The sequence below is a fragment of the Amphibalanus amphitrite genome, unplaced genomic scaffold (assembly GCF_019059575.1).
Source record: "Amphibalanus amphitrite isolate SeventyFive unplaced genomic scaffold, NRLGWU_Aamphi_draft 002197F_arrow, whole genome shotgun sequence".
Lineage (NCBI taxonomy): Eukaryota > Metazoa > Arthropoda > Thecostraca > Balanomorpha > Balanidae > Amphibalanus > Amphibalanus amphitrite.
The window spans coordinates 4,892-31,728 of record NW_024883688.1 but is presented as its reverse complement, the minus strand read 5'-3'; the positions used below and the strand labels follow the sequence as shown (position 1 = coordinate 31,728).

General features: G+C 49.7%; 1 protein-coding gene across 2 annotated transcripts; it reads right to left on the bottom strand.

The window, feature by feature from the left end:
* Positions 1–242: 242 nt before the first annotated feature.
* LOC122376553 lies at positions 243–24,804 on the bottom strand. 2 transcript variants are annotated; one of them, XM_043356451.1, is made up of 3 exons: positions 10,959–11,123; positions 5,035–5,337; positions 243–1,140 (listed from the first exon to the last, which is right to left on the bottom strand). In XM_043356451.1, exons 1-3 carry the CDS (start codon positions 11,100–11,102, stop codon positions 1,072–1,074), a joined length of 516 nt encoding a protein of 171 aa, XP_043212386.1. In that variant the 5' UTR covers positions 11,103–11,123; the 3' UTR covers positions 243–1,071. The 2 variants fall into 2 exon arrangements, with proteins under 2 accessions (XP_043212386.1, XP_043212387.1); XM_043356452.1 differs by lacking the exon at positions 10,959–11,123 and adding an exon at positions 24,425–24,804 and having other exon boundaries at positions 819–1,140.
* Between the last annotated feature and the right edge of the window lie 2,033 nt (positions 24,805–26,837).

Genomic DNA, 26,837 nt, shown 5'->3' with positions numbered 1-26,837 from the left:
TAAATGCACGATCAGCTAATGACTTTGCCTCGCGATATGCACCACAATCACATGTGCTAGATAGTGCAGTGATATTTCACCTGACGGAAATGTTTACGATAACATAATACCAACGAGGGGTTCTGACTTTATGACTGAAATATGATCACAGTTCACTTGCTTGACAGACAGTCGAATTATAAGACCAGCCTCTGATGTAATCCGATTTTAATATTTTGAAATGCCTGCTGATTCTACAATGATGTAGAATGCTGAGGTTTATTTGCACAAACGAAACATGAAAGAAACAAAGAGGACTGTGGGGCTAATTTATGTCCAATAGCAAAGCATTGCTGACTAATGGTTGTGATAAATGACAGAGGTCAAATCAGGACAGCTAGTGTCACCAGCGGAATAGAGGGCTGACCTAATGTGACCTCAGGTGCAGTGCTGACCTTCGTGAGACCTTGCGGGCTCTCCTAGCTCCGAGTGATTGAATTTTCATTACATTTTGCGCAAATGAGTCGTTGGGTGCTGCTTTGTTGACAAAACTTGACGGAACACTGGCATACACCCGCGATCTGTCGTGATGAAATCGGTTATTTGAACCTGCATATGACCACACAGTCGGTATCTGTCGCGCTTGCGTACTGGGTATCGAAGCCAGTGGCCCTTTGCCGCAGATAAGCACTGCAGTAGTTACAGAGTCAGACTGAGGTGCTGTCTGCAGTCTGATTATCCACGGAATGCAGTCGATATGTAAAGTCTGGATACCGGCAGCCTGACGCTGGTCCTCGTAAATAGACATCCTCCATTGGCTACCGCATTCAGACCGTCCGCAGTCTGGACACTCCCTGCCTGAGGCCGGTCCCGGCAGACACTCGCCGTCTGCTCCATGGGTCTGGTCCTCTGAGACTGCCCGCAGACAGTCTCCGGTCTCAGCCGTGGTCTGTGTGGTCTGCAGACCACCGTCCGAGGCCTGTCACGACAGACAGCGCTGTCTGCACTCCACACAGCTGACTGAGAGCTTCGGCAGACAGCCACTGTCCGCAGATATCTCGGTGTTTTCTCGGCTGTCGCCGTAGTGGAGCTCTAAGTTGTCTTGTAGATATCATAGATGCTGCTTTTTACCCGGCAGGCAGCAACTCGGTTCGCCTCCCGCTGGAAGAGCAACGGCAAGGTGTCAACCAGGAAACAAATACAGCTTTTCCTTACATTGATTTTGATGTCATGCATATACTTTTCGCAGCTAGTTGCAGCCATAGACAGTAGACACTGTTATGCAAGCATTTCAATCGCGGCAGCGTGGGCTCCGTGTTTCGCCATCCTCCAAGCGGGACACCGTCGACCGACAGTCTTCTACCCACGCCCCCAGGTGGCACTGGTGCCTACTTTGTGAGTATCGAGCTCTGTTCGGTCCCACCGAGCCAAACAGCTGATCCAGCTGAGTTTGATGTATCAATGGGTTGCACCTTTACAGACGCCTTTCTGCAGGAATCCAGTTTGTGCCCTAGGTAATGAAATCTGATGGCCAAGAGCTACAAATAAATAAATGATGCCTAATTAGGCTTATAATCTAAATCTCATATACCTAGTTTAGGGGCAGTAAAATATATCAGAATTATATGATAATCATTTATTTTTTATTTGTGACTCTCCGCCTTCAGATTTCATAAATAAGTCCAACAGTTTTGTTGTACCCTAATAGACGGGAGCTCTGGCTGTACAGAACAAAATTCTGTCACTCGACACCCCGGATACCGCTGTTATCTTTTGAAAGATATCAGAAAGGCCGTGGACTATTGCAAAAAGAATCGCAGACAGTGGCTTTGATCGAAGGACCTCAAACACTGAACTTGACGTCACTTACTAACTGGAACACACTGATAGACAGGAAAAAGTCCTTAGAAGTTATACTTGAACCCCTTTACTGGAAGTAAATTAACTGTGAGACGGGGGAGGGGAGGGAATTCGCTCCCTTCATATCTTGAGAAATGTTTGGTTGATTTCGATGCGTTGAACGATATCTGTGATTTTTAACTGTGAGTTACTTTGTAATGCATTAAATAGCGTACCTATTAATTTGCATACCTACCTATTGTAATTACCTATTTTTGTTTGCGTGCAATGCAAAAATGAGACCTGTGACAATGCCGTATTTATGACGAAACTTGCGTGATATGTATGGAAAGGGTCGAGCCGGTGCGGTGGGGGAATCATAGTCATATCGTTATGGTGCTCAATGTACATACTTTGAGTTACAGATAGCTGGTAAAACTACTCCCGTCTCTGTCCTTCGTAAGTGAGACAGTATTGGGTGAAAACGACTGTGCGGTAAAAAAACAATGCCTACATTGTTAAGCCCCTAATGCAGAGAGTCATTTGAGTCGATAGGATGAACTGTTTATAGTTTCAATAACCGTCCCTTAGAAATCCCAGCATACAGGCAGGGATTCGAGGCCCCAGGCAGTCAGCATTGTGTCCAGACATCGTTTGTCAGGCTTTATGCGAAATTTATGCCGTCAAATTCTGCAGATTATTGTATCGCTCGTCTAATAAACGCACGCGATACGCGACGTGGCTCAGATTAGAACCTGGGTATATGTGAAAGCACCAAGTGCTTTCAGGGGCGGATCCAGCCGAACCGTTTGGGGAGGGCAAAAGTTTAGCCGACCATCGGCGACCCCGACCCACCACCGCGCCAGTGACCAAGTTACTTTACAACGCCAGTTACACCATCTTACCGTAAGATGGTATAACATGTCTTATGTTAACCCGTGCCCAGCCGCGCTGGGGCTCCTGGATTTTCACGCCCCTGGGGGATGTTTGAACGCCCATATCCCTTCTAACTCGGCTCCTGGGCCACGTAACAACACGCGGTAGGTGGCGTTTGAAAAAGTGTCAAACATAATGACCAAATTACCCCAGTCACTTTTAAGGTCAGGTCAGATGTCAGATCACCAGAGCCCATCAAAGGCCAAATCCCGATAATATTTATGTCCAGTTTCGACAATTTTTGAAGAACTGGCGCATAACTCGGAAACGAATAGAGCTAGAGCGCCCCAGAAAAGCTAATTTGATGGCACTGTTGCTGCTCTTTCTGGATAATTCGCTCAGATTGGAACTAAGATCAACGGTTTAGCCTTCAGGGGAAACTTCCATAATATATACTATTTTTACGGGAACGGATTTTCTGCGATAGCTTTTGAATCAAACCTTGTGCGATCTTACTTTTACCGGCATCGTGTTCCTCTCGCGAAGACGCGTCGAATGAGTTATAATTTGATCTTAAAAAGTGAACTTACAACTTTGACATTTGGTCAAGTCATGACTTGACCGGAAAAGGTCGTGTTGCATATCAGTTGATCTGTATCGTAAAGCTGAACACATCTAAGGTATTTTTAATGCTCTAGAATGCCTCCAGCAGAAGTTATTAGCGAATTGCTGCAAACTATTGCATATCTTTCGTGACCTGAGATGATCTCAGGGACATAAGGAGGGGTCACGGGTGCTATTTTCCGGTTCATGTGTGCTGTTTAGTTTGTAACTCGGTATTGTTAAGAGTGACGTTTCTTATAAATTTAGCACGAATGTTTGAAAGGGCGGATTGACGGGAGCCGGAGCCTACGCTAAGCAGAGCTTGTTGCGTAGAGCCCGACCTCTACCGTCCGATCGCGTAATTCCGGGTGACAGGAGAATTTAGTTTAACGTTTAACAATGCCAATGTTTTATGTGCCCATCAAAGCCGGACACGGCCTGTCCCATTCCTGACTTTGACTGGCTGCGGCTGCTCCCACCAACCTCAGACCATCCCCGTCGGGAGTCTCAAATATCGAGCGCCGGAGCGACTCAAACCCGGGCTCTCACTACCGGGAGTCCACTGCTTTACCATCTGAGCTACCGGACAGGAGGTTTGCCAAAAAAAAAGGTGCCTTTCAATTTTCTCTTATTGACTTATAGTGAAGAGGTCGCAAAAAATGACCTAGCCCTAGGTCATCGATATAAAAATAATGTGACTAACATTTTGTAAATAGGTAGGTACTGTTACCCTTATTAACTGCTGAAAGTTTCAAAGCGATCCGTCACTCGGTTTAGCTATGGCAAGCATTGGAACTGTTTTTAGGTTATGTCACTTGACGTACAGCTTAGTGACTTCGTGACCTTGAGAGACCTTGGTCTGACATTTTCAGAACATATGCAAAAAATAGGTATAAAATGGCGGCTAGGCACGTCGCCGTTTTTTACGCGGAACGCTCCACAGCAATGAGGCTCCTAACAAATGACAAAACTGTGGATTGCTTAGGTAATTTCGAATATAGGGTGGTGGGCGTCTTACCCGACTGGGCATCTTGCCCCGTGTTACCCCACACCATGGCCATTGGCCACACTGCATATGCTTATGCATGCATTCAGTTCAGGGGGTTCAATCTAATATCAGCATATCGACCCAAAATATCAGCAGCCACTGGTCAGATCCTTCCTTCGGAATGGCCGTCACGGAAAGAAGCCCTGCTTTTCGTCCATATAGGCATCGACGCCGCATTAGATTTGCTCATCGCTACATGCTTTGGGAGGGGCAAAAAGATAGTCTTGCCCACACGATTTGGCTTTGGGGAGGGCAAATGCCCATTTTGCCCTCCCCTGGATCCGCCACTGAGTGCTTTGTATAACTGATTTCCATCAATGACAATGAAAATATTTTGCTTACGCTTGGAACTATCCCAGGGTTTCTTCTCTCCACGTTTATTATGGAATTTATAAGCTATTTTACAAGATTCCATTAAGTTTTCTCTCCCCCTAAAAGCTTGCAATCTAGAGAGGCTCAGTAGAATCTAAAAACAAAGGTCACACCACTGCACTGGTGCCAGAAGACGCCAAACCGGTGAGCAGAGAACACGAGTGAGTCTGACGCATTAATCGTGTCGAACCAAGAGCATCCTATATTGTATCCGTCGTTGGCCTCGGTGCCCAGCCTCTCTACCACGGTTGAGACTGGCTGGCTCACGTGTCCCCATCACCCCCCCCCCCACACACACACACACTGACTCCGCTCACCATAATCGTGTCGAAGACCTGGCGCAGGACGGCGCCGTCGACGGCACAGGATCGGCGCGGGCCGCGGTGGCCGCTCGGCGGCGGGCCGCTCAGCTGGTGGACCGCCGGAACGGAGATCTCGCCCGCGTCGAGCTCGTCGAGTAGCCTAAGTGCCGACGGCCCCGCCGGCCCCGCCGGCACCGGCGGCACCGCCGAGCGCTTGCCGTGCGCCCAGTCTACGGAGAACTGCATCTGAGCGGCGGCGACCGTGGCCTGGATCCAGAGCGGCAGCAGTGCCACCAGCACGGCCGGCGCGATCGGCATCTGAGGCACAGATAACAAGAGACACACTGAGTCAGTGAGCTGCAGCGCTCCCGGGTCCTGGACCTCGGGCAGCGCGCTAGGCATCTGAGGCATACACAGAGAGACACGGTTAGTGAGCTGCACTGCAGTGGCCGAGAGTTGCAGAGTCTCTGGGTCTGGAACTCGGCCGGCGCGCTCGGCATCTGAGGCACAGATAAAAGAGAGACACGTGGGCGTGGTGTCAGTAAGCTACATAAAGCGTCCGAAAATTGACTCCTGGGCCCTGGTTCGCCCTGCATCTTAGTCCATTCCAGCCCTCTTATCAGTCCCCCACATCATATCAGTCCCTAGCACTTCCGCACACCAGCTCTCGCTCACCATTAGTCTGCTAGCAGTTATCATGAGGAGGGGGCGAGCTGACGTTGGGCTGAGTAGCTCTCTAGGGAGTAGGTAGCCGGGGCCACCACTGGAAATATCGCGCCTTATCAACTGGCCGACAGGCACCGGGCATTTCCGACCGTTGAGTGTGGACACTGCCGGCGGTGGAGTGTGGACACTAGACAGTGGCCTGCCGAGTGTGGACGGCGCTGGAGGGACGTCCATCTACCCCCTCCCCACCTCCCACCCACGTCCGGTCGAACCGTCCGCCGAAATCCCAGAGAAATGACGCCCACACTTCACCGTCGGCTGGATCAGGCCACCGTCACAGGACGAAACAATTACAAAGGTACGAGCTAGACAAGGTATGAGGAGGAGGGGTAACACAACTCAGACTAGTAAATTGCAGCTCCACCGAGTGCTTGGCAACCGGTGATGGCTGACAACTCGTTGCGAGATAAACGATGGTAGTACAAGTATGTATACTGAGAGAATCAGCCACCAACACCAATACATCAACTCATTCTAATCTGCATCTGCTTGACAACTTCCTTGTTGAAATTCGTCGGTTTTGACCCGGTATAGTTGCTGGGGTATTTCGCCCACCGCCGTTTGCTGGGGGGAGGGGGGGGTGGCTAAACGCCAGCCGCAGCTCGAGAACCAATAAGCACAGCGCAACGCTCGAGGTGACAAACGAAAGAACGTGACGAGACGCTTCGAATGAGTATTTGAAATTTGAATTTCGAGGTCACAGGTCGGGTCAATGTCAGGTCAAACACCTGAAAATGGGCTTACAAATTTCGATAGCATGGATTTAAGAACCTCGTACACAGCGTTTCTCGTCATAAGGTTTCCTCTTTTTACAAGCAATAAGTAAGTGCGCTCTTTTTGCGAAGCTCTAGCTCGATCAGAGGTTAATTGACCCGCCCCCCCCCCTCCTTCCCCGTTAGCGACTATGAAGACAGTACGTGCATTAACAATGGAATGTTCAAAATTACAAGGAAAAAAGTGAGAAACAATCTTGAATCTGCCAACATTGGTAGGGTAGACCGGGGCAAGTCGCCCCGCCGAGGTAAAACGCCTCACCGATGTTTCTCGGAACTGGCAAGGATCTGGGGAAATATTCTCTCTTCTATAAAACGTGCACTATATGATCATTATATGACCAGACTTGAAAGAAATTGTGATGACTCCTTAGGGAGATATAGCCAAAAATGTGTTTTTGGAGTGATTTTTATGTTTTGTTGTCAGGTTATGCATCATGGCGTTCTTTTATGGTCTACATCAGGTTAACGACTTTTATGTATTTTGAACAGCTATTATCTAACGCTTATAATGCCGGGTTGGTTCGTGTTAAATTATGTCTTGCTGGAGTGCAAGGCGTTGTTTTCTGACCGAACTACGTGATGGGGTAAAACGCCCCAGCAGGTCGCGGGGCAAAAAGCCCCATGGGGCGTTTTGCCTCATGTGTTGTTCGTACTACCCATTTCCTAATGTTCGGTAGCTGGCAAACAGTAAGTTTCTATGCATTTATGTGTAGTTTTCTCAGCAACCGGATGGCAAAGGAAGTATTTGGTTGACAGTTGCATGGCAATAATTTATTATTTGGCCTTATGAGGCAGGTGAAAAACCTGCTCATACAATAGTGTCATAGCTGAACACCTGATAGGATGGAAGGTGCTAACTTCAGTGCCGTGCCTCCCAAGGTCTAACGGACCTCTCATATAAGATTTGGTCAACTAGCATGTTTAATCTTTAATCTAGAGTATGGGGCTTCTTGCCCCGGGCCGTGGGGCGTTTTGCCCTGGGGTTGGGGCAAAATGCCCCATTTGCAGTTGCTTCACAAATCACTTCCTAACTTGGAGTCCGATCATGAGTGAATGAATTTGAGGGGTGGAATTTAAAGTAAAATGTCCAAAGAACGCATTGAGCACAAATTTGGCCTTCCAGGTGATGTAGGACAAAAGTTATGTAGCAAAATAAATTATCTGGGGCGTCTTGCCCCAGGCTACCCTACCAGACGAAAGAAAAATGATCCTGTTAAAACGTTTTAACTAGTTAGCACGGATACAAAAACGAAGCTTTAACAGGCAATGAGCAGCGAAGAAGCAATTTTCTGAAATTAATGACCTAGGTAATTGGCAGAGTAACTTTGAGAAAAAAACAGCGGGCTCGCCATTCGTTTAGATTTCGACACTTAGCAGTAAACGGCGAGTGCAGGCCGCCAAGCGCCTCTGGGTCATGACACATGCAACGAGATCAACGTCTCTTTAAAGGCCGCCCCACACTGGACGTCGCATGCGGGTTGCGAGTTTTTGGATTTTCGGGTTTCTTCAAAATCAAAAGATACAATCTAGGCTGAGTGACCCACACTACCATCTAACAAGCGAGTCTGCGTGTTTTTAGCTTGCGAGCGACTTCGCATCACACTCCAAAAGTAGATTTTGAGTCAACTTTCGATTTTCCTCGCTGCTAGGTCTGCGAGTTCTGCGAGGTTTGCGGGTTTTTCGTTGGAGTCGAATTTTGGTTCGTTGCGCTGGTATTGCGACTATATGTAAGTTTCTGAAGGTGCACCGGCTTCACTGCATTCGTGAAGTTACCATAAGGGAACGGTCTAATCACTCATGAATTAGTATTATGCCCGCAAACTCAAAACCCGCAAACTCGCAACCCGCATGCGAGTTCCAGTGTGGGGCAGCCTTAACCCGCGACCGTTCTGGTGTTCTGAGTTTTCCATGCAGTGCTGGGGAGGAAGCGTTTCACCGCCCCCCCCCCCCCCCCCCGTCTAACTCTGCTCCTGGGCCAGGTATATAGTGACTTGCGGTAAGGTAAGCGGTATTGAAAAGAGCGTCAAAACTCAAAAGTAATTAAAATATTTACTTAGCCGTTTTTCTAGGTCAAGTCAGGGAAAGACCAGGTCACTAGTGGTCATCAAGGGTCAAACTTTTGCCTATTTCAACAATTTTTGACAAACGGCGGCAAAACTCGGGAGCCAATAAGACTACAGCGCCACAGAAAAGCGCATTCGATAACTCATTAAACGTTCTTTCTGCAGACCGCCCTCAGATTCGAGTTAAAATCAACGGTTTAGGCTTTTGAGGGAAATACTCATAAAATAGCCGTTTTTTACGAAAAGCGTTTCTGAAAACATTTTACTCAGGAATACCTATACGACATGGCTTTTGCCAGCACCGTGTCCCTCTCTTCAAGACGCGTCGAATGGACCTTGAAAGATCGTTTTAAGAATTTGACCTAAGATCAGGATATGACCTGACCGGAAAAGGCCATTCGCATAAAAGTCGATCCGTATCGTTGAGCTTATCTCAGCTCAGGTGTTTTCATCGCGCTAGTATATATCTAGGTATCTCAAAAGTTACTGAAAAACTGCTGAAACTTTTCGTGGCCTGAGATGACCTCAGGGAGATAAGGAGAGGTCATGGGTGCAATTTTCCGAATCAGTGTGCCATTTTCACCTGCATAGATAACATGATTCATGTCACCTGTTATCCGATGTTTGAGAGTGTTTAGTTTGACATTCGTCTCGAAAAGGTGCATTTCAATTTCCGCCTTACAATGGAGAGGTCGCAAAATTGACCTGACCATATGGTTACCGATATCAAAATTCCGAGATACCCATTTTATACATTGTCTTTTTTCTCTAATACATTATAATACATTATTTTTTCTAATGTTTGTCAATCGCCTGAAGTTTCAAAGCGATCGCTCTGTCGGCATGGCTATGGCGAGCATCGGAACTTTTTCTAAGAAGAGGTTACTTGACGTGAACTGGTGACCTGACCTTGATCGACCCGGGTCTGAAATTTTCACATGGGCAGAATAGATGCACGCTAAGGTCTGCCAAAAACCTTAGGGGTAAGCCCCCCCCCTCCCAGCACGGCGCGAGTTAACCCGCGCCCAGATGGGGTCTGCCGAGCAACGCGGTCTGATGGGGGGGGGGGCCATTTTGGCCCCCCCCCCCCTCAGATCTCGAGAACCACGCAACATAGCGACAAGCGGTAAACGGTGTTGGATAGCCCCAACAGGGAACTACCTTGTGACCCAATTTCATTGACCTCGGTCAAACCGATGACGTCACAGGTCAGGTCAAAGGTCGAATTTTCACCGTTTACAGGCATTTCAAGAAATACGTTGTAAAATCGTGTAAAATGCATTTCATTGAAAATCATCGATGGGGAAATGTTCTTCAAACACATATTTTGCTATTTGAGGTCACTGATACCAGGTCAGGTCACAGAGGTCAGGTCACTGGGGGTCACAATATGAAAGTGTCGTGTGATACATGTTTTATGGTCCATTTTACATGACAAATGCGATTATGTGGGTCAGACAGACTTTAGGGCCAGCTTAGGTCACGTTTTGGTCAAGGTTAGGTCAAGGTCAGGTCAAGGTCAGGTCAAATTAGGTCAAATTTCAAAGTTGATATTTTTGCATAAAATGGGTATCGATTCGATGCAGCTCGTCACGGGGAGTTCAATGGTGGTCTCCGTTTTGCGCTACGAGGTCTAGAATTGCTAAAAATTGAGTTCAAAAATTTGACGTCATCAATTTTTAACAGTTTTTTCGCTATAACTTGGCCAAAAAAAGAGGTATCGATCTAAAATTTGGTATGTATATCGAAGAGCGCAGGGACTATCACATATATTCCTGTTTTTACGAAATTCGAAAAAATTTTGGAAATTTTTTGAGTTTTTCTAAAAAAATCATTTTTTTTATTTTTGGGGGTCAAAATCCAAAAATTTCAAAAATCCGAGATAGCAGTTTTGTAGCACCGTCTTTTCTCTACACAAACACATAAAGAACTTTAAAATTGCTTGTGAACTGTAGAATTGGTGAGCGTTTCAAGATGTCATGTTTTTTGCTCATTTTTACTCGAACATGACCTCAGTTTGACCTCAATAACTCCTGACCTGAGGTGACCTGTGACTTGAAATTTTGTGTGAAGGTGTCAAATTGATGTCCGGTAAGGTACCCAAAATTTGGCGGCGCTGCGCGCCGCCGTTTTCTCGCTATTTAAGAAAAACCACAGGGGGGGGCCAAAATGGCCCCCCCCATCAGGGCGCGGGTTAACAGGAGTTTGACGGCAGCAGATTGGCGGCGGTTTTCTGTGCGAAAGGTCAAGGTACTTGATTATGACGTAACTGAAATGTGAATTTCCACTTAAGTAGATGCATTTATTACACGTGTACTACTACTCTTGTGTACATGCAAAAATGTTGTGTGTATGCGTGTGACTTTTCACGTACCGTTGCGGAGTCTCGCCTCCCTCTGCTGACGTGACCCGACCACGCTGAGGGCCGCGGCGCGGCGCGCTGAGCAGCTCTGACACCAGCTCGGCCCGCACGCACCACCTTTGTATCGGCACGACCCGCCCACAGCCGTGACGTCATCAAAGCGGGGGCGGGGCCTGCACAGCTGGGAAATTCGTCAGCCGTAGATAGCAATGGAAAATTTCACTTACGAAACGCAGCGAAAAAAAAAAACTGAACCTTCATCAAACCAAAACGTATACGTAAATTTTAATAGGGTCAGATAATGATTTTCTCATTTTCCTTTGAACTGTGGCAAATATTTCCTATTGGGGCTGATGTAACTTCACATAACATTTTTTTCAAGCGATTCATCTTTTTTTCTATCCCAAAAATATTCGGAATGGCTGTCGAATTCGCGCTTACGATTCATGAATATTTGCATACTCTTTTTTAGTTTTAGGCAGCGCGTACAAAAAGCGCAACTGAACTCACTTTTTTACAAGTCTCGAAGTGCAAAATGTTTATCATGGTGAGCACTTTTGAGTGCTGCCTTTTACTCTACGCCAACGGCTCCAGAGTTGACATCACCTTCTCCAGAACGGCGCGTTTACCAGGAGACCCTGCAGCGATGCGCGTGCAATCCATTCACTAGGAATCGAGAGGGCATGGATCATTGGACCCATGATAATAAGTATTGATAAATTCGAAGCGTTTTTTATTCAATTTAGCATTGCGTTTTATTTTCATATTGCATAGGTAAAGTTATCATGCTTATTGAAGGCACTCGGCAAAGTTCGATAGAATCGTGCAACGCGGATAAATGGAGGTGTGTTCGCTTTTTTCTTGGTGTAAAACCGCATGGTCTTGCTGCCATCGTGTGATTTTAAACGACATTGAAAATGTTATCTCGCTAATATTTCAAAATAGATAGAGGAACCTAGGGATCAGTGCACTTTACGGTCATTCAGCAAAATTCATTGTGAACCATGTCACGACCCGACGGCCCTTCGAGGATAGGTAGGTACTGCTGACTAAATGAAATTGCGCTTTCATCCAACACCACCAAGTGTTAAAATCGTGCACTCGCATTTAAACAATAGCTCATGAGCAGCGTGGAGAGGACGGTTGTTTGCGCGTTATCGGTCACACAGCCTCTATATAACGGGTGGAACTGTGACTGACGGCTCCGACGTGCCCCTGGGAGGCGCGCCCTCGGGCAGACAGCCGCCGTCGAGCCTGGGATAACGCTCTGGCCCGACACCTGTGGAACAAACAATCGGCGGCGACTGTGGGCGCCCGCCGTCACGGCCTGTCAGCAGAGCCCCGGCCCCGCCGCCATAGATGGTCTCCCTGCAGGAATCCGAACCGGTGTGCACGCGATCAATCACAGAGCGATCCGAGTCTGAGTGCCGGCGCGCCGCCGGTAGCCCGGTGCCGCTGATATCGCTCAGGTATCGGACGGCGGCCCAAACAGTTCAATTAGGGACGGCCCGGAGAGGGATTAGCCGCTGACGGAGCCCGTGCCGGAGCGCCGCGCGCTGTTACCAGTCCGTGTCACCGGCGGCCCCCCTTCCTCCCCGGGGGCGGCACCTGCGCACACCTGCTGCTGAGCCATAACGAGCCGACAATCACGCACTGACGGCGCGCGCTGCAGAGCGCAATTATCGCGCCTCACTGCAGCAGTGGAGAGGCAGCCGGATGGCCGGCGGGGCGGTCGGCTGGAGTCAATCAGAAGCGCCGGCGCGCGGACCCGTCCCAACTCAACTCCGTCCGCGCGCGGCTCTTCACCCACTCGAGAGCTCACTCAGTCCTCTTCCAAACGCATATTGAGTGGGTTTGATATGGCGCTAGCAACCAACAAAGATGTGGATCTGGGAGCATGAATCGTCGGCTATAGGGCCGTGGGTGCCCCAAATCGACCTAAGCCTGAGCTACGAGTACGAGTTGGTCAGGTTTGGGAGACTGGGAAAGTACTGGGTAGGACGCTCGGCCGGTACGGTGGGCATTGCTCATTGCTCACGGAGACAGCAACACCTCATCGGATGGAGGTAGAGCTTGATCGCTAGCGACAAACACTCTAAGACGGCTTGATCTGTGTGTAGAAATGAGGCGATGCGAGTGCAATGCTTACACACTTCAATGTCACTCTTTGACAGTCGAGAATTAAAAAAAAAAACTATCAAATACCCTGCCTGTTCATAACATAGCAGACGTTGAACCGTTCTCTCGATTCTATTGTTGTGTCTCTCTTATCGAGAGGCGGTAAATTATCTAAAGTTTGACCTAAATTCAGTTGAATCATGCATGCTCTAACCGAAAAAGGTCATACTGTACATTGACTGATCTGTGTTGTTGAGCTGAAGCCTGAAGGTATTATTTATTTATTTATTTATTTATTTATTTCACATATCAAACACATCCATTGTAAAATGGCTATTACGTGTTTTCGTCAGGTAACAAAAGACAAGATGAGTAAGATAAAGATAGGAATAAACATGTCACATATCACATTCTCGCATACACACTCCCATACGTACGGCGCAGTCACGATGTCGGTGCAAATAAAAGCGACGCAGAACGGTGACATTAGTCAGGATTCAGCATGTGCTGCTTGAGCGCTTTGCCGAACGTTGTCCTCGGATCTTCCGGCCATTGCTAACATCTGGTGGTAACGAGTTGTACAGCGTGGCGGCTCTGTAAGCGAAACGCTTCCTTCCAAACTCGTTCCTGATGCGCGGCGGACGGTACTGACTGCTTGACCTGGTGTCTCGCGCGTGCACCTCCCGGTTACGCACAAACAGCGCGGTCAGTGCCTCAGGCTCGGATACGTCAGTCAGTCCACGCAGCGCCATCACAGTGTAGTACTGATGGAGCTGACCAGCGGACAGCCAGCCCAGAGATTTTAGAGTGCCACTAATATGATCATGTTTACGTTTGCCAGACAGAACCCTAGCACAAAAGTTAATGCATTTTTGGATTCTCTGGGGCAACTGCCCACCGCGCCGGTCGCCCCGTACACAGACACACAGTAGCGAATCGACGACATCACGAGACCATCCACCAAACGAGGCAGCACCTCAGCCGGCAGGCCATGGTTGGCGTGGTGCAGCGACAGCAGCGTACCCGAACATCGCCTCACAACACGGTTGACATGACTGTCGAACAGCATGTGTCTATCAAATATGACACCAAGGCTCTGAACGGTCGCGCTCTCGTTGATAACAGTATCGTCAATTTTCACTGAGACTGGCGCCAGTTCAATTCAATTCAATTCAATGTGTATTCGCGATAGATCCACGCAAACTGGTGGCTTTTCGCCATCGTACGTAGTAAAAATAAAACAGTGATAAAAGGTAAACATACAGTAGCATCCATCCAAAGCACAGATACACAAACAAAAACGTAAGGCAGGTGACAGTATACCCATTATCCATATAGGGCGCACAGGTAATCACAGCACTCGCCAACAAACCTCCCGGCTCCAGCTCTCGTCACGTTTCGACGGCACGCAGGTGGCGCTTTGCAGCAGTCTTGAATGAGGTTCCTGCAGGCTTCGGTACCTCATTATACAATTTCACACCGCTGAAACACAAGCGCTTGCGACCAGTCTCGGTACGAATACGTGGCACAGTCAGGAGGTCAGCAGACCGTGTGTCGTGATCGTGCTGGCGGCGAGCAGGAGCACCGATAGTCTGCGCTAATGGCGGCGGAACGAGGCATGACATGAGTCGGTGAATGACAAGAACTCGATGATAGGAAATGAGCTCGTCTGCTTTGAACCAACCCAGCGATCGAACCACGTCAGAAATATGGTCGGTCTTCCGACGTCCAGACACAACACGCGCAGCGAAGTTAATCAACTTTTGAATTCGGTGGACCTGCGTTTTGTTACAAATGCCGTATACAGACATGCAGTATCGCATCACGGGAAAAACTAGCGCGGTAATGAGATATTTTACAGTGGCCATTGGAATCACGTGTTTTGCATGGTTCAAAGCGAGTAACATGCCGGTGCACTTCGGTACAAGCTGGTCTACATGCAGACGAAAGTCGAGGTGTTGGTCAAATATCACTCCTAGGTTGCGGGCCTGGTTCATAGATCTAATGGTGGCACCATTAAATTTAACGGTCACCTCCGCGATATCTCTCAGCATTTGCCTTGTTCCGAATAACTTGAGCTCAGTTTTTGCCTCGTTCACTTTCATGTTGTTGCTACAAAACCAGTCGAACATACTCTGGAGAGCGGTCTCGAGTTGTGTCACCAGCTGAGGCAAGTCTTGTTTCTTGCCCGTGATCCAGATCTGGGTGTCGTCTGCGAACTGCACTACCTTTACAGGCGGCGGCACATGCAGACAGAGGTCGTTGGAAAACACACACCACAGTATACAACTTAACCCGCGCCCTGCTGGGGGTCCTGGATTTCCACGCCCTGCTGGGGGGGGGGGTGTTTGAACACCCCCCCCCCTTGTAACTCGGCTCCTGGGCCACGTAGCGATACGCGGAAGGCGGCGTTCGAAAGAGCGTAAAAAATAATGACGAAATCACTTCGGTCAATTTTTTGGTCAGGTCAAAGGTCAGGTCACCAGAGGTCATTGAAGGCAAAATTTCGCCGATTTCCAGGTCGAATGTCGAAAATTTCCAAGAAGCCAACGCATAACTCGGGAACCAATAGAGCTACAGCGCCGCGGAAAAGCGCATTCGATAGCCCTATTAACGCCCTTTCCGAGTAATTCTCTCAGATTTGACCTAACGTCAACGGTTTTGCCTGCAGGGGGCAAAAACTGCAAAAATAGCCGATTTTTTTGAAAACAGTTTTTCTGCAATAACTTTTGACCCAAGCCTTGTACGAGCTTACTTTTACCGGCATCGTGTTCCTCTCGTCAAGACGCATCGAATGAACTATAACTTGACCTTGAAAGGTCAACTTGAAAATTTGACCTCAGGTCAAGGTCATGACCTGACCGGAAAGGGTCATGTTGCATATCAGTCGATCCGTATCGTCGAGCTGAACACATCTAAGGCGTTTTCATCGCTCTAGCATGCCTCTATCAAAAGTTATTTGCGAAAAACTGTTAGATACCATTCGTGACCTAAGATGACCTCAGGGCATAAACAAGGGTCACGGACACTATTTTTAAGTTCAGTGTGTCTAAACCACTTGTAATTCGGTGTTTGGGAGTGTTTATAATGTCTTTCATCCAAAAGAGGCGCATTTCAATTTTCTCCCATTGACTTATAATGGGGAGGTCGCAAAATTGACCTGACCTTAGGTCATCGATATCAAAATTCTGAGATATACATTTTGTACATGCTATTGCTCTTAGCAATCGCTGAAAGTTTCAAAGCGATCGGTCACTCGGTGTAGCTATGACAGACATTGAAAGTTTTTATGAGGTGAGGTCACTTCAAGTGACCTGGTGACCTGACCTTGAATGACCTTGGTCTGAAATTTTCACAACATGTGTAGAATTGATGTATGATAAGGTGTACCAAAAACGGCGGCGCTCCGCGCCGCCGTTTTTGAGATATTCGCGAAAAACCACAAGGGGGGGTGTTCAAACACCCCCCCCCCCCAGCAGGGCGCGGGTTAACGAACCTCCCTGGTACACACCGACTGCATTCTGTTTCACGGCTGATTTGATCTCGTGTCCTTCATGATTCACCGTCTGCACGTGCTGTGTGTGACCGTTTAAATAGTCCGTGAACCAAAAAGGGTCAACGCCATATAGAAGTAGTTTGTCGATCAGCCTGTCATGCGGCACCATGTCAAAGCACTTTGAGAGGTCGACCATCGCCCAGAGGGCGATTTCACCGCTGTCCATCGCTCGCAGTATGTCGTCGGTCACTACGTGAAGTGCCGTCTCGCAGGAGTGACTCTTCCGATAGCCGTGCTGCGTCTCGCTGAGCAGATGGTGCCTCTCCATGTACTCGGCGAGCTGGAGCTGGACGGCCCTCTCGGTGATTTTGGTGATCGCCGGCAGCATGGAGATAGGCCGCGTGCTAGATGGGTCGGATGAGATTAGCTTCCCCTTGGGGATCGGTGTTATGGTAGCGTGTTTCCACGATGCAGGAACCGTGCCCGTCTCGAGGCTCGCGTTAACCAGGTCCAGCACAATGTGTCCGAAGCCGTCGAAGAAGGTCTGAATCGTCTTCACGCTGAGTCCGTCGGGGCCCTCGAAGCTGGACGGCTTCATCCCCTGGATTATCCCCCACAGTGCCTCCATGGTCACCGGCTGGACTCGGAGTCCTCCAGTACAGACCCGCGGTAGACGGACGTGGTGTTTGACATTTTGACGAGAGCCAAAAACGATCAGTTGAGACTTATTTGCATTAAGCTTCATGACATTCTTTCGAAACCACCATGACAGGTCGGCCAAACTGCGCTCCATATTCAAAACATTCTGAGTCATGTCATGCTTCGAACCAGTGACTAAAACCTGGGTGTCATCGGCGTACTGAATAATGTGGGCGTCTTCAACGTACAGCGGCATGTCATTACTGTAAATGCTGTACAATAACGGACCGAGCGCAGACCCCTGATACGTTCCGAGTGGGTTAGGGAGCACGCGAGACAGTCTGCGTCCAGTGGTACGGGAAGACAGAGACACCTGCTGCCTGTGATTCGACAAATAACTTTCGAACCAGAGCGTATGTACACCATACAGTTCCAGTTTTTCCAACAGTCTAGAATGGTCTACGACATCAAAACATTTCGATAAATCAAGCAACACAAGTAGCGATACATGTCCAGAATCCATGGCATGATACACTTTGTCAGTTAGACATAAAAGAGCCGTCTCGGTAGAATGATGCGCACGAAATCCATGCTGACTAGCGTTAAAAAGATGATTGTCATTAAAGTAACTGTAAAGCTGCTCCTGGACAGCTCTTTCTACAATTTTGGCGATGGTCGGAACAATATCCATCGGTCGGAAATTGGTCAAATCAGATGAGGACGGACCGTCTTTGGTATCGGGTGAATAATTGACAGCTTCCATGAGTCGGGAACAATGCCGGTACGCAGGCTAGTATTAACATTGTGCAGCAGACTTGATCCAATGGTAGGAAAGCACATTTTTACAAATCTGATACACAGACCATCGGCACCAGCTGATGTCGAAATTTTCATGCGAGATACAATGCGCCGCAGCTCACCCAGACTGATAGTTCGCAGTGCGAAAGCCGCAGTCGACACGCGCGGTAACCTCACAGGGAGGTCTGGCCCCGACCTGTCAACCTGAGCCACAGTCTTTGGTCCGAGGTTAACAAAGTGTCGGTTCAGGGCGTCGACATCGACATCCACGAGCTGCGCCGCGCCGTCCTTTTTACCGGCCACGACCGGCCGCACACTGCGCCACACCGAGGACGGACCGCCGTCCCGCAGCCGATCACGGATCGCGTTCCGGCTGTCACGCAGTATGCTGCCACGCACACGCCTGTTCAGCTGCTTATACAGCTGCCGGTCGCCGTCACGGAGAGCGGCACGACGGTCGGCCATAAGCTCTTTTGTAGCGTTACTGACGGGCGGCGCAGTCGGGTTGCGAATTCTTACTCGCCGGACCGGTGCCAAGTCATCAAGCACGCGGATTGTGCTGGCGACGAAGTAGTCCCACTGCTTCTCCGGGTCCTCCGAGTCGAACACTGGGGCCCAGTTGACGATGGACAGTCGCTGGTTGAGCTCAGCCGAGTCCAGCCCAGTCCACTTTCTCGCCGTCACGACGGCGTGTGATGGTGGTCGGTGCTGTGGAAGGCGGACGATTGCACGGGTGAAGTTGTGCGCGCTGATGTTGCAGTGGACTGTTCCGGCTCGGATGACAGATGTCGCCTGGTTGGTGAAGATGAGGTCGAGCACAGATCCAGATGGCCGGTATGTGGGGTCCGTGATCAGCTGCCGCATCGAAAAGTCCGAGAACAGAGCACTGAATCGGTTCGAGGCGCGTCCAGAGGCCCGACCCGACTGGTCAAAGTTGAAGTCGCCGACGACCAACATTATCCCGCTGTGGCCGATTAGCATGTGCTGCAGCTGGTGGTCCAGCTCGTCGATGTCGTCGTCGTCCTGTTGGGCGGTGGTGTGGGGCGGTCTGTAAGCGGCGCAGATCAGTACGCCACCAGTCTCACCACACTGCACCTTCGCCCACAGGGCCTCCAGCCTTGATCGCTGATTGTGCCGGTTGGGCGCGGCGACCGTCTTAACGGAGATACCGTCACGGACGACCATCGCAACACCTCCGTAACCACTACCATCCGGACGATCCGCACGCAAGACCTGGTATCCCGGCACTGTGATGAAGCGGTTAGTCACTCCAGGTTTCAGCCAAGTCTCGTTCAGTATCAGGAGGTCATATCCGTAGGCGGCGAGCTCCTGGTTTAGTTCGAGCCGTTTACCGAGCGGGCGCACTGACTGCACGTTAAGCTGGGCGATGTACAGCTCCCCGGGCCGCGCGCCGCGCCTCCATACCCGGCCGGCCCTCGTACCGCGCTTCCTGCTGCGCCTGCCTCGGTGCGTGGGGCGCCGGCGCTGGGGTAGGGGCGGGAGCGGGCCGGCGCCAGACTGCAGGGCGGTCAGCCTGTCAGGTCCGTGCCCCGGGGCACCGGCGCGAGCGACCTCGGTAGGATCGCGCTGCGGTCGGGCCGGCCTCGATCCGGCCAGGGTGGCCGCCAGTGAGTCGGCTGACCCGGCACGGCCGTCGCCCGGCGCGTGACGGCGCGACAGTGCAGCACGTTCGGTGACGCTGTGTGACACGATGACGGACGTGAGCAGTCGCACAACCGTCAGAAACACCAGCCAGCGCAGGAGGTCACGGTGAGTCGCCATCTTCGTAGGACACAAACAGGTGAGGCCGATCACGTTGCCAATCAATCCGAGTACTGCGTTGTCTGGTCAGGACAGGCGCCGCCAGTCAATCACTCACTGACCCATTGACACACCTAGTCACACCAGCTAATCACCGACCCACGGATTCACTCAGAACTCACTCACGGATTCACTCAGAAAGCCAGACGCAGACTATGAAGCACTGACACATGCGGCGGAGAGGGGAGAACAGGGGCGGGACGGAGCGACCCGCGGGCACGTCCGCCGCTGGCGCCGCGCACACGCGAAGTGTGCGCGGCGCACTTCGCGTCGGCAAAATAAATTACAAAATACGTCGGCTTTCAACACTACCATGTCTTCTTTTAAAGTTAAAATCACAATATAGGCTTTCAAATAGGATAAATGATAACAATAACAAGTCAAATGTATATTTAGACACACAAAGCTTTCGGTATGAAAATACCTTGATCACTGTGTTAACACGCGCAGCACCGACGGGGGGGTGGATATCCGCTCTCCTGAGGTTTTTCGCAAATAGCGGGAAAACCGCGGCGCGTAGCGCCGCGAAATTTGGTACGACTATTCTCTCATTAATTTTACACATGGTATGCAAGTTTGAACCTCTTAACTTTTAAGGTCAGGTCACCAGGTCACTTTGAATGACCCAACCTCAAGTCACTTTTTTGCAACTTTGTCACCGTGCCAGAGCTACAGTGGATGTCGGAGGCCTTTGAAAGTCACAGGATGTTATGAAGTTATTAGTGGCTACAATTTGTATATCTCGGAATTTTGATATCGATGACCTAAAGTCAGGTCAATTTCTCGACCTCCCCATTATAAGTCAACGGGGGAAAAATCAACTCCCTGTTTTTCCCACTAAAACTGGTCGGAATGGCCCCATATACCATATATGACTTCATATACGATCAACCTTCACTACCTTATGGTCTGTTTTGCTGTTGGGCAGCTGTAAGGTCATGTGACGTCATCAAAGGCCACCAGCGGTTTTTTGCCAGTAACTCCGTACAGGAACAAGATACAGCCGCGCGGATGGTCTCATTGTGTTCAGCTCGTCAAGACGCATCGATTGATATACATGTTGACCTCGAGGTCACGTGACCTGAGGTCAACCTTTGACCTTGACCTTTCGAGGTCAACTCATATATCATTCGATGCGTATTGACGAGAGTATCACGATGGTGCCCTTAGTTTGTTCCTATCTTTACTAGTTCGAAAGTTATTCGAGAAAAACTCGCCATATCTAGCGCCACCATTTTGACTTTTTTGACCCCTGTGACGTCATCTTTGACCTGACCTGAAAATGACCTTAGTAAAAATTGTAGACCTTGTCCGTGCGTATCCGATGCCGTTTACCGCTTGTCGCCATCTTGCTTAGTTCTCGAGATCTCAGGGGGGGGCGGTCATCCGCCCCCCCCCCCGTCGGTACGAAGTTGGCGCAGACCCCCGTCGGTGCGAGTGTTAAACAGAAATGAGGACAGAAATGATCACCGGCATTGACCGGCAGCTTGTACACAAATATAAAATAGCACTAGAAAAATATATCACAATCACGAGATTATCTATCGGGGTCCTGCTACCACGAAATATATAGTCTATAACAGGGGTCGGCAAATGGTGAGGCATGCCCCCTTTGGGGGTAATGGGGGTAAACCCTTTCGGTGGGGGTAATGAGGGATTCTGAGAAAGCCTATCTTTTTTAGATTTTGTAGCTCCAGTGATGGAGCCATCGTGACTGTTGCATCTGGTCTGGTCAGCTGCAGCTGCAACTTTTAACCGTCGCCCGTCTGTTGGCGTTTCAACAGCCGCTAACGTAAGGGGGAGGAGTCGATCGGACCCCCGCGGCCTCTCGGACTCTGAGATGGAGCTGTGCATAAAAAAGACGAGCGTGCTACCCGTGACAATAGGAAGCCGCCGCTGCCCATTTTAAAGGTCCTTGGTCATTCCGTCTCATTCAAGAGGGCAATGACAAGTGTCGAGAAAATCGGGACCCGCTATAACTTCTTGAAGTGAGATTTTATGGCTCAAGATGATCTCCAGAAAAAGCTCATAAGCCAACGGTCATTATGGGTCCAGAGGCCAGTTTTACCAACAGAAATATAGCCGCCTGCCGGAATTGTTTGCCTAAAGATCGTTTCACATATGGAGCGTAAGCGGTAAAGCCCTATCCGCTTACGAGCCCATCGCGTTTACGCTCCGTATGTGAAGCGGTCTTGAGGCAAAAATTCCGGCAGGCGGTTACTTTTCTGTTGGTAGAACTGGTCTCAGGTCATGATATTTTCCGGACTGGTAAAAAAAGATGGGCTCGAGGGTACAATTTGGTCGTGATCCAATGCCTTTTTCGTGAGCTTTTAACGAAAAACCACCCGCCGCCCCTATACGTACAAGGGTTAAATGGGAACACTGAACCGGCAAATGGCAACTGTGACCCCTCGTTATGTCCCCGAGGTCATCTCAGGTCACGAACAGAATCTAACAGTTTTTCGCTAATAACTTCTGATAGAGGCGTGCTAGAGCGCTGAAAACGCCTTAGCTGTGTTTGGCTCGACGTTGCGGATCGACTGATATGCAAGATTACCTTTTCCGGTCAGATCATGACCTTGACCTGAGGTCAAATTTTCAAGTTGACCTTTCAAGGTCAAACTATAGTTAATTCGACGCGTCTCGACAAGAGGAACACGATGCTGGCAAAAGCAATGTCATGGCTCTTTTGAGTCAAAAGTTATTGCCGAAAAAAAAAATATTTCGTAATAACGGCTAAATAGTTTTTTCCCTCTGGAGGCTAAGCCGTTGACCTGAGGTCAAATCTGAGAGCATTATTCAGAAAGATCTGTAAAAGTGCTATCGAATGCGCTTTTCCGCAGCGCTGTAGCTCTATCGGTTCCCGAGATAGCCGTCGGCAGTTTCCAAAATGCTGAAATAGTCAACATTTTACCTTTGTCGACCACTGGTGACCTGACCTTTGACCTGACCAAAAAATGACCGAGTGTTTTCGTCCTTATTTTGGACAATCTTTCGATTGCCGCTTACCGCGTGTCGCTACGTGGCCCAGGAGCCGAGTTAGAAGGGGGTGTTCACGTTCAGACACTTACCGCGTGCTCTGAGATTCCCCCCGGCCCGGCGCGGAATCTCAGAGCACCTCGGGCTCGGCAGCAGGCTCGGGTTAATATCGAAATTAAAATTGTTAATCAAAAATATATTTTCGTGACTGTCACTGAACGGTCGGTGTCATTCACGTTACGGAGGATACGAAACACTTTGCTTTGTTTTCCCATCAATTCTGCATATTAATCCACCGACGAAGTGACATTCACGAAAATATATTCTGGATTAACATTTTTAATTTCGATATTATTGAGCATGAGGTTATTTCTTTTCGCTCTTATAAATCAAATTACTATTATAAAACTCTAAAACTATGTATGAATGTATGTGACTTGTGAGTCTGTCTCTGTTGGCGGGTTATTGCTCTGAAACTGTGCGAACTGCGCCGGTAAAATTTTCAGACAAAGTAAAAGCCTGCAAAAATTGGTTGCATTAAAATTTGGAGCGTGCACGACTCAATTCTCAAATACCATCACAAAATAACACGGAAAATTAATCACGAAATTTATTTTCCCATACTCATGAGCGGGTCGATCGGGTGCAGCCTTATGTTGATGCAGACCCGGGTGTGGCAATGGATATTGGGTACAGCTCACTTGCATATCCTTAACTGCTGCAGCGTTTCAAAATTGCCTCTCTCGCTTCTTGCAGAGTTCAGCACATTCTCAATACAAAAAAAAAAATTGACAGATGACGCCGACCACCACGGACGGACGACAGGGACCATAACGAGCAGAGTACACGGACCATAACAAACAGAGGACAAGGACCATAACGGACAGAGTACACGGACCATAATAAACAGAGGACAGGGACCATAACGGACAGAGTACACGGACCATAATAAACAGAGGACAAGGACCATAACGGACAGAGTACACGGACCATGATAAACAGAGGACAAGGACCATAACGGACAGAGTACACGGACCATAACGGACAGAGGACACGGACCAAGCCGAGCCAGTGCGATCCGAGAACAGACATGAGATCATAATAATAAACGGATTAACACCACTTAATTTGCCACCTGCCCACCTCTTCGGCTCCAAAACCAAAGCTGATGCGCATCTTCGTGGGCATTTCCCTCTCTGTCCCAGCCCTCTGTTGAAAGTTCTCCCCGTTATCCCTCTCCTTCATACGTCCGTGACCCGCCACGCACCGCCCTGCTCCGTCACTCAGCACGGTTAACAACAGGGACCAAAAATGCGCCGGGCCTTGCCTTCCTACTGATCCCCGAGTTCGACGGCGAGAGGGGAGACGTCGTCGAGTGGTTCACTCGGGCAGAGGTGCTGTGCAGCCACCATGACCAGCGTGCTGCCTGTGCGACTCATGGGGGCGGTGCCTTCGCCGCCTGGCTGCAGATACCAGAGGCGGCAGCGACTCTGCCGACGCTGTCAGAGACCCATTGTATGATGTGTGGAGCCATGGACGCGCTGGCGGCGTATGACGCGTACTCAAGCCGCCCACCGCAGCCCGGAGAGTCGGCGGACGTCTACCTGGCGGAGCTGCGCCGACTCACCACGCTGTATGGCGACGGGCCGCACAGGGCGCTGGCCAGTGCTTTCATCGCCGGGCTAGCCTACCAGACGTCGTTAGCAGCACAATTCGGGCCGACACGCGCGCAGAAGGCCTGGATCTGGCCAGCATCCTGGCGCGGGCAGTGTTGAGTGACGAACGTGTTCTCGGCAGCAGCGGGTGTGATACGCCAAGACACCGGCGGGTCGGTCAGACCAGCGGGTCGCCACGGTCCACGGCGGACCCGGGGCACGGCGTTATTAGACCTGCAGCAAGACCGGTCACCTCGCCAGGAGCTGCCTAAACGTCGAGGAAACAGCGTCAGCGCGAGCGCCGTCTCCCAGTCAGTAGCTCGCGCACTTCCGGTCGTGAAATTTACACGGAGAGCACTGTTCTTGTGGCCTGCGTGCGCAGGCCAGCTACTTCACCGAGCGTGTGACCCGTGCCGGCACAGCGCGCGGGCCGTGAAGACTGACGGACCGTCCTCTGGCGTCCTCCGTGCATGGTGGCAACACTGCGATGCAGTACCTGGAGCCTGGAGGGAGAACCGAAACACCAATCAGTCCTCCGGAGTGTGCCGTCGGTTACTGCTTAGAATAAGCGGCTGAAAAGAAAAACAGACGAATGTTGTGCTGACATGATAGTCAACAGAGAGGAATGGAATGGCGATTCCACTGCCGCGGCCCGCGACATTTTTATTCCGCTAGATGGCAGGAAGGGAGAGCGCCTGAAGTTATGCTGTACCGCAAAGCTTTAGAGATCGAGAATCTCCGCCAGCAGTGCGGAAAATGGCTCCAGATATAGAGCTGTTGAAGGAGCTGCCATTCGTGGTTCCGAATCTAACGGCTTTCAAACTGCAGGGTATGCTTCGGTCGGCCCTCTTGCACCTACCAGTGAAATGTGCGCGCTCTTGCTCGACAGCGTCAGCTGGTAGGTACCGCGGTCGCCGTGCATCGACGGGTCTGGCTGGCACCTCGCCGGCATCAGGGGCGACGGGAAAACCAGAGGCGGATCCAGCTCAGAGTTTTTTTTTGGGAGGGACAAACCATAACAAGTTATCGATTCTTTCCATGCCTCGTCCACAGGCGTAATGTTAAAATTATGCCGTTTGGGAGGGGCAAATGCCCATTTTGCCCCCCCCCCCTGGATCCGCCACTGGGGAAAAACACCGTCACTCGTCAGTGTCGGGGCAAGCTGGTGCGCCTGCACCGAACCTGACACAGGCAAAGCACGTGTCTGCATGAGGGGTAACGAGTAGCGAGTGCCTGTACCTGTTGTATAATAAAGTCAATTTCTGAAGGAACTACGGACCGGAACACAATGTCGGCTGCTGATACCAGCCGCGGGCCGGACGTCAGATCGTCCGGGGCCGGATCCGGCCCGCGGGCCGTAGGTTGCCGACCCCTGCTATAGAGTAGGGGAGAGTGGGGCAAAGCGGCCACCCGGGGCAAAGCGGCCACCCATCGTTTTAGCCCTTCATAGCTGGCGTCAGTTCCAATTTATGGTTTCTAATTATACTTCTCTTCACGGTCGTTCGAATGAGCCAGACCGGGGTTTCAGGCCCATCACCATTGTTCTGTGAAACACGGAAAAGCATTTCTTGCCAGGTTACCAACTATGTTTACAATTTTTAAATGTTATGTTATTTCATAACCGTTTGGAATTTTTATAAGCGTTCTTGTCCATACATTGCATTGTTATCGTACATGTATTCTACCAATTTTAATGTTTTTTACCCCACTAATAGCTAAGCTGGAATATTTTTGTCTCGGACGGTATGCGCGGGGCAAAGTGGCCGGGGCAAAGTGGCCACCCCCCAATTGGCCATAAGTTGTTTCCATCTGGATAAAAACATTATTTATATTCAAATGTGTCGTCATGCATTCATCTTGGCCACTTTTCAGTTGCATGAGTTACCAAATAATGCAATTAAATGTTTTTTCATGAAAATCCTTTCTTTGTTTACCTACAGGTGGGATGCTAACAAAGCAAACATCCATCCTCGCTTTAACCTTGTCACCATCGAATACCCTAGTCGTACATGTGGCAACTATTTTGTTTCTCATATCGGGACTTGAGAAGACGCCGGTGGCCGCTTTGCCCCAGGGTATGGGGCAAAGTGGCCAATATGCATAGGTTTAAAGTTATGTCAATATCTTCCATATGTGAACGCCTTTGGAAATAAAACGCAGTTGAAATGAAAGGCAACTTAATAGGGATCACATTGGTATAGAAAGAATCTTTCCAAGTTTAAAAATCAAGCGTTGGCATCGTGAGAAGCGTTAGGGTGGCCGCTTTGCCCCACTCTCCCCTATAGACACTAGTCGATTGGTACCCTTTCCTTTAGGTAGTTTCGATCGGCCCGGTGGTTTCGTCTTTCGATGTGGCTGCGGAGTTCTATGATGTTTTACCCTGGA